The sequence below is a fragment of the Triticum aestivum genome, unplaced genomic scaffold, assembly GCF_018294505.1.
Source record: "Triticum aestivum cultivar Chinese Spring unplaced genomic scaffold, IWGSC CS RefSeq v2.1 scaffold15189, whole genome shotgun sequence".
In the NCBI taxonomy this organism is placed as follows: domain Eukaryota; kingdom Viridiplantae; phylum Streptophyta; class Magnoliopsida; order Poales; family Poaceae; genus Triticum; species Triticum aestivum.
The window spans coordinates 6271-14936 of NW_025229734.1; the positions used below are offsets into that span (position 1 = coordinate 6271).

General features: G+C 40.5%; 1 protein-coding gene across 1 annotated transcript; it reads right to left on the reverse strand.

Annotated features, from left to right (window-relative positions):
• Positions 1-3394: 3394 nt before the first annotated feature.
• LOC123175170 (probable O-methyltransferase 2) lies at positions 3395-4583 on the reverse strand (the record flags this gene model as incomplete). The annotated part of the gene is made up of 2 exons (XM_044590158.1): positions 3395-4090; positions 4415-4583. Coding segments are annotated over 2 exons (469 nt in total), but the record flags the coding sequence as incomplete, so codon positions are not given.
• Positions 4584-8666: the final 4083 nt, after the last annotated feature.

Consider the following 8666-nt stretch of genomic DNA (forward strand, 5'->3'; position numbering starts at 1 on the left):
GGCCACCATATGTTGTAAAGATTTCACTAGATCATCTTGTGCCTTCAGCTTGGCCCGGTTTTCATCTCGTTCTTTCTCGGTGTCAATCAGTAGAGTCTACAATATGGCAATGCAAATGTCATTCATGTTGAAATGCAAATATCCTCTATAATGAAGAAGGATCAATGAAGAAGGACCATGAAGGATCAATGAAGAAGCACTGACCTGAATATCCTCAATAATGCTCACGGAATGTGGTACGTGACGCTCTACGGTAGGAGTAGAGCCAATACTCATAGCATGGAGCGTGTTGACTCTCGGAAGGGAGGAGGTTATGACAGAATCGAGGTGAACCGCCATCCGGCCATTCGGTCTACCGCCTGCCGCGACAATGGCCACAAGAGGGTCAAACGGTAGCACGTGAGGATCAGCGTCAGGCCCGTACGTCTCCTTCAATTTTTTGGTGTAGTTCTCTCCATCTGACCGGGCTTTAGAGCTGATCCAGTCCATCTCCGGGTGGAGAGGGTCCTTGTCCTTGTCGTCTTTGGTACGTTTGATGGTCCATGCAGCGTGTGAGACCGTAGTGGCTTTGGGCGGCACAGAAGGTCTTCCTCTCCTTGGTGAACGCGTTGTGGTCTTCCTAGACTTGGGGCTCATTGGTGCAAAATCGGACCAAAATCATTTTTCTAAAATATTAGGCCATATGTAATGTACAATTGACCAAATGGTTGGGAGTCAAAAGCTTTGATACACCTTTCGTGAAAAAGACAAATTTCCGCCTGTTCAGTTGGAATTGGGTGAAATTTGAACTGCAGCTGCCTCATAGTTTGCTCATGATTTTTTCCAAAAACCATTTCTTGTACAAAAGTGTCCACTTCATTAGAGAAACACCAATTTTTTCTGAAGATTCAACCACTAGCTAGGAGCGGTCATGCCCGTCGTTTTGACCGCATTTTGAAATGGGCATGAACAATTCAAAAAAATGAGAAAAATTGGAAAACCTTCGCTTTGTGTTATTATATGTGGCCAATTTACCAGGAAAAATAATAAACTTGGAATACGGTAGCTATTTAAAAAAAAGTGTTCTCAGAAACGAGCTATCATGTGTGAAGATCAATGGCTTCCAAGCCAAATGATCAATGTTGTGGTAGCATTCATGGCATTGTTTGTTAAAATGATCTCATATTGTGCGCCAGGGTGCATCTTGGAATGGCAAACAATGTTGCTAAGGAAGTTTTTTTATTTTCTTTTCACGAAAAATTCATTTTTCATTTTTTCGAGTGCTCAAAATGAGTTTTTTGTGCAGGAACTACCATATATTTGTTGCAAAATTGGACCTAATCAATTTTATAAAATGTAAAGCCATATTTAATGTGTAGTTGACAAAATGGTTGGGTGTCCAAAGTTTAAGTCCACCTTTTATGAAAAAGACAAATTTCTGCGATTTTGTAGGAAGCGGGTCAAATTTGAACTGCAACTACCTTATAGTCTGCTCTTTATTTTTTTCCAAAAATCATTTCTAGGTACATAAGTATCTACTTAATTAGAAATACAAGGTGTGGTAGCAAGATGTCAAGGTTTGGACGGTGGCCGAGGGCCCCAACTCCAGAGCGCGTAAACCGGCATGCCGACCGCATGGTCACCGCGTGACCATGGCGTTGCCACGCGTTCTGGGCGGCCTAGGCATGTTTGGTGGATTGAACTAAGCTCAAACATGAATTAGCAGCCAAGTGCTTGATTAGCGGTGGGGGAAATGCACATGGGCAATGGGCCTATGTTTTGGCTGAGGATTATCATCCACTAAAGAGATTGTCTTGGTAATTTTTTAGATCAAATGGAGGAGGCAAGGTGGCACTTGCTTTGCAAAGTACCACACTGTGAAGAAATATGGATGTTGAAGCTGGGCTCAAATGAATGAATGGATTGAGCTGAAATTCGGTGGAGGATGGTAATTTGAGCATAGGAAAGTACTGTAAAAAGTTGATACCATTTGGACATGCCAGAGTGGCAGTTCCTTCACAATGCTCTTCTCTGGACAAAAACTTTGGAAAATTATTGAGAGGAATTAGCTAAATGAAATGAGAAAATTTGGTGGAGGTAAGTTATATAGCTAGGAACATGCCCTGGTAAATTTCAGCAATAATTAAGCAATATAAATATAGTTGCTTCACAAACTAAAAATATGACCAGATAAAAGATTGGATGATGAGCTCATATGGATTGCTGGATAGAGCTCAAATTTTGTGGAGAGTAATTATTTGAGCATATGAAAGATATGGAAAAATCTCAGAACATTTGGATAATCCTAGCTAGTACTTCACAAAGCTATCTCTAGATAGAATCTTTGGAAATTTCCCGAGGAAGATTTACTAGGCAAATGGAGATGAATATTAGCATGTGGCAATGATTTGGAAGAATTGCCCAAAAAGTTTGAGGGAAATACGAGGGGCATAGATAGCACTTGCTTTGCAATGTGCCAATCTGGACAGAAAATATAAATTGAAGTTGGGCTCACATAGATGATTTGATTGAGCTGCAATTTGGAGGAGGATGATAATTTGGGCATATGAAGGCACTGTAAAAATTTCATACCATTTCGATAAATAAAAATGGCACTTGCTTCACAATGCTCTACACTGAACTGAAAAATTGGGAAACATATTGAGGAAAATTGGATAAATTAAATGATCCAAAAATTTGGTGGAGGGAGGTTCTATGGTCAAGGCCATGCCCTGATAAATTTTCAGCAATTATAAAGCAATCTAAAATGTAGTTGCTTCACAAACTGAAAATATTACTAGAAACAAACATTGGATGGTGAGCTCACATGGATTGTTAGATGGGGCTCAAATTTAGTGAAGAACTATTATTTGGGCATATAGAAGATGTGGCAAAAATTCAACTCATTAGGATGTTCCTAGCTAGTACGTCATTCACAAAGCTTCTAGCTGAGTATAAACTTTGGAAATTTGCCAAGGAATATTTACTAGCAAAATGGAGCTGAATTTTTTCACGAGGTAATTATTTGGATAGGAAAGAGTGCCCAAAATGTTTGAGGGCAATCAAGAAAATATAAATAACACTTCCTTCACAAAATGTTGTTTTGAACAGAATAGGAAAATGATTATTGTTGAATTATTTTTGAACTAGGGAATGAAGGGTTTTCACATATTTGAGGAATATATGATCCAAAGAATTTATGAGAATTTTTTAGAAATTTTGGGAATGACAGAAATGTAGGCTGCTTCACAACCTAGGGCAAAAATTGACACATGGACATGACACATAGGCAAAAATTGACACATGAACGTGACACAAAGGCAAAACTGATAAGGTGGCGCCTAGTCATAGCAATGCACCACAATTTACAAGAATATAACCATCTATATTGGTCGTGATCAGCTAGAAATAAGGCAGCAGACCGGTGTTGTCTGCTTTATGACCATTTCATGTTATGGTTTAGGGTTTGGAGCCCCTCGAACAGCTTATGACCAGTTGATCTGAAATGGCCGTAGATTTATGACCATTTCTTCCAGGGTCACTGACAGAAGGTCACAAGTTGACATATTTTTTGTAGTGTACATACACAAACACACATATTATTTAATACTCCAGAAAGGAAAAGATACAACTTAAAGATGATAGAAATTATAAGCTTATCACTTAAGCTGTGACATGATAATATCCTTGCAAACATAAGAAACTCCCTTTATTTTTCTTCATTGGAGTTCACGATCCGTCCATACATAAACAAATCACACTGCAATGGTACTTGAGAGTACGCCTTTTGGATAAACTTTTGAGAAAGGCTTCACTTGTAGACCTCGATGACACCTCGTGCACCGAGTTTCTTGATAATTTTGTAGTCGGTGAACCCTGCTTTCATGAAGAGCTCACGCCAGTCATTTTCGCTACGTTGACGGCCTCTCGTGAACACAAGCATGAGCAAGTCCATGAGAGTCTGGGCCTCAAACATGACAGGTCCTAATGATGGTTCGACCACAATGTCAATGACAATCACCTTCGCTCCTTCTTCACGGGAAGGAATGGAATTCTTACACTGGGTAAGGATCTTCACGCAGTCGTCGTCACTCCAGTGGTGCAGCACAAGCTACGTACAAAGAGTATATAGCCCTGTTAGCGTCAGTTCAGTCTTAAATTATATATACTACTCCCATCCATATTATACTTGCTTATAAGTTATACCAAAGCTGTGACAATTAATATGCATCAGAGGGAGTACAAGTTTTAGATTTATTTAGTCATTGTCTGCAATGGTGAAGTATAAATTAGTACTCCCTTCGTGCTGAAATACTTGTTGGAGAAATGGATTATCCAGAGGGAGGGATCGGAGTAGTTGATAAAAATTAAGGTGCCATTTCCATCGATTCACACCATCACACTATACATACAATACAAAGCAGAAAACACGTACCTTGAGCATCACGGCCTGAGCCTTTGGGACGGTGTGGAAGAGGTCACCGGCGACATAGTTGACTACACAGTCCGACGGAGTTTTTTGGATCACCTTGGGGAGATCCAGCACGGTGCACTTGACGTGCGGGTGGGCCTTGGTGATGGCCCTCGCCGTCTTTCCATCGCCACTAAAGATTTTCCCTCAACTAAGATAGTTGGGGTTTCAGCACGAGCACATAGGGATCAAAGATGATCCAAGTAAAAAGCTCCCGGAGTGTGATTGATTTTGAATGGTTCTTCAACCTTTGGTGTAGTAGGTACAACTATTTTTTTGGTATTTTGCATTTCCTTGCCCATAACTAAAGATAGAAAACAAGAGCACAAAATAAAAACTACTTAGTGATAAAGCAAACAAGCACACACGAGAATATTCACCCCACACTATAACTCCCTGGCAACGGCACTAGAAAAAGGTCTTGATAACCCACAAGTATAGGGGATCAACTGTAGCCTCTTTTGATAAGTAAGAGTGTCGAACCCAACGCGGAGCTAAAGGTAGAACAAATATTCCCTCAATTCTATCGACCACCGATACAACTCTACGCATGCTTAATGTTCGCTTTACCTAAAACAAGTATGAAACTAGAAGGGCTTTGTAGGTGTTGTTGGATAGGTTTGCAAGAATATAAAGAGCACGTAAGTAAAAACTAGGGGCTGTTTAGATAAATACGCAATAAAGTTAGTATAGCGAGTGGAAAAGTGGTGGTAGGAGTTGCAAAATTTTCCCTAAGCAATTGACTACTTTACTAGACCGATAGCAAGTTTTATGTGGGAGAGGCCACTGCTAGCATGTCATCCCTGACTTGAAATTCTATGCACTTACGATTGGAACTATTAGCAAGCATCCGCAACTACTAATGTTGATTAAGGTAAAACCCAACCATAGCATTAAGATATATTGGTCCCCCTTCAATCCCGTATGCATCAATTTCTATGCTAGGTTGAAGCTTCTATCACTCTTGCCCTCCAATACATAGTACTATCAACATACAACTAACCCTATGGTGTGATCCACGCGCGCGCTCATTTTATGGGCACCAAAGGACAGCAACATAACCACAAGCAAATTAAACCAATCATAGCAATTCATCAATTACCGATAGGACAACGAAAATCTACTCAGACATCATATGATGGAAACACATCATTGGATAATAATATGAAGCATAAAGTACCATGTTCAACTAGAGGGTACAGAGGGTTGCGGGAGAGTGGACCGCTGTAGATAGATGGGGGAAGGTGATGGAGATGTTGGTGAAGATGATGGAGGTGTTGGTGTAGATCACGGTGATGATGATGGCCCCGGTGGCACTCCGGCGCGAACGGAAGGCCCCCTCCTCCTTATTCTTCCTTGACCCTTTCCCTAGGTGGGAGAAGGGTTTCCCCTCTGGTACATGGTCTCCATGGCGTGGGAGGGGCGAGAGCCCCTCCGAGATTGGATATCTCTCTCTCTCTCTCTCTCTCTCTCTCTCTCTCTCTCTCTCTCTCTCTCTCTTTCTGCGTTTGTGATTCTGTCCTATCACGGTTTCTTATATTCCCGGAGATCCGTAACTCCGATTGGATTGAAACTTTGAACATGATTTTTCTCCGGATATTAGCTTTCTTGCGGCGAAAGAAGCGCAACAACCGCCTTACGGGGTGTCCACGAGGGTCAGGGGTGCGCCCCCCTGCCTCGTGGGCCCCTCGAGCATCGTCTCGCGTTCATTCCACTTCCCAAAATTTACATATATTCCATAAAAAATCTCCGTCAGTTTTTATCCCCTTTGGACTCCATTTTATATGGATTTTCTGCGAAACAAAAATTATGCAGCAAACAGGAATTGGCACTAGGCACTGGATCAATATGTTAGTCCCAAAAATAGTATAAAAAGTTGCCAAAAGTATATGAAAGTTGTATAATATTGGCATGGAACAATCAAAAATTATAGATACGACGAAGACGTATCATGGTGCTCCACCGATGATAGGTGAGTAGTTCACCACAGACGTACGGTTCCGTAGGTAGTAGCTAGATGGCTTTTTGTCTCCTTCTGATTCTCAATACAATGTTCTCCTCGATGTTCTTGGAGATCTATTTGATGTAATAATTTTTTTTGGTGTGTTTGTTGGGATCCGATGAATTGTGAGTTTATGATCAGATCTATTCTTATCCATACATGATTATTATAGCCTCGTATTTCTTCTTTGATATTTCGGTTTTGTTTGGCAACTTGGTTGATTTATCTTGCAGTGGGAAGAGGTGCTTTGTTATGGGTTCGATCTTGTGGTACCCTGACCCAGTAACAGAAGGGGTAGCGAGGCACACATGTATCATTGCTATTAAGGATAAAACGATGGGGTCTATTCCTACATGAATAGATCTTGTCTACATCATGTCATCGTTCTTATTGTATTACTCCGATTCTCCATGAACTTAATACACTAGATGCATGCTGGATAGCGGTCAATGTGTGGAGTAATAGTAGTAGGTGCAGAATCGTTTCGGTCTACTAATCTTGGACGTGATGCCTATATACATGATCATTGTCTTGGATATCGCCATAATTATTTGCTCTTCTATCAATTTCCCAACAGTAATTTGTTTATCCATCGTATGTTATTTTCTTAAGAGAAGCCACTAGTGAAATCTATGGCCCCCGGGTCTAATTTCTATCATATATTTTCAGATCTATACTGCTATTTGTGTTTCTAATTTATTTGCCTCTTTTGTTTCAGTTCTATATTATCAAAAACCCAAAAATATCTCGCTGAGTTTTATTCCTTTATTTTATTTGCATCTATCAGTCTATCAATTTATCATACTTTACTACCTTCGAGGGATTGACAACCCCTCTTACCCGTTGGTTGCAAGTATTTGTTATTTGTGTGTAGGTGTTGTTTACATAGTGTTGACTGGTCCTCCTACTGAATTGATAACCTTGGTTTCATAACTGAGGGATATACATACCATTGTTGTGCTGCATCATCCTCTCCTCTTCAGGAAAATACCAACATAGATACAAGCAATCACACATTGCAAAAGAAGATTACATCGAATAGATCACCCAAGAGAACATTACATTGAAGATTAGAGAGAAGAAGACGCCATCTAGCTACTAGGTATGGACCCGTAGGTCTGTGGTGAACTACTCACACATCATCGAAGGAACAACAAGGTTGATGTAGAAGCCCTCCATGATTGATTCCTACTTTGGCAGAGTACCAGAAAAGGCCTCCAGATGGGACCATGGAAGAATAGAAGCTTGCGGCGAAAGCATTTTTTCGGGTGGATCTCTGGGGTTTTCCCAATATTTTAGAATTTATAGAAGTCGAATTAGCTCAGATGAAGCCACTTGGGGCCCACAAGGTAACATGGCACGCCTTACCCCCCAGGGTGCGCCTTGTCGCCTTGTCGTCTCACTGCTTCGCGTCAGGTCTCCTCCCGAAGCTTTTAGGGTCTCTTACGTACAAGAAAATTGTCAAAAAGTTTCGTATCATTTGGACTCTGTTTGGTATAGATTTTCTAGAAAACTAAAAACAAGCAGAAAATAGCAACTGGGACTAGCCACTGAGTCAGTAGGTTAGTCCCTAAAAATGATAAAAAAATGTATAAAAAGTATCTATGATTGGTAATATAATAATACGAAACAATAAAAAGTTATAGATAGATTGAAGACGTATCAACTACCTGACCATGTCAACAAACCACCTCGCTCTTCAAGGTTGTTGTCACAAACAAAGTAGATCAAATCTTTTTCGGTTGCCCTTGTTGGAGAGAATATGCTGAAGCATAGACTTTTGAAGCTGGGAGGAGGTTCTATAGGTTTCTTGCCAAACCTAATCTTGATATCAGGTCGGACTACTATCCCATGCCCTGCACAACATAGTTCTTGGTGGTGGAGAGTTCGTTGTCATTCTTCTGCTTGTAATTGAACATGCATGTGTTTGCATTGTTGGTACTACGTGTTGAATATGTTATATGATACCAGTGTTAATATTGAATTGTTAAACTTAAGATTAGTTGTTTAGACAATATATACTATTGTAAACAAAAAAATGGTGGCATGATAGCAAAATGAGCGCTTTGGGTCAAAAATGTTGTCGCAGTAGCATTTTTGGCTAATGTTTTGTATAGGTTGTGCAGTTCGACGATATTTGGTGGATAATAGAGGAGAAGTAGTTGCTAGAGTTCACGATTTGCTTAACTATGGAGGGGACCGCCGAGGAGAGGG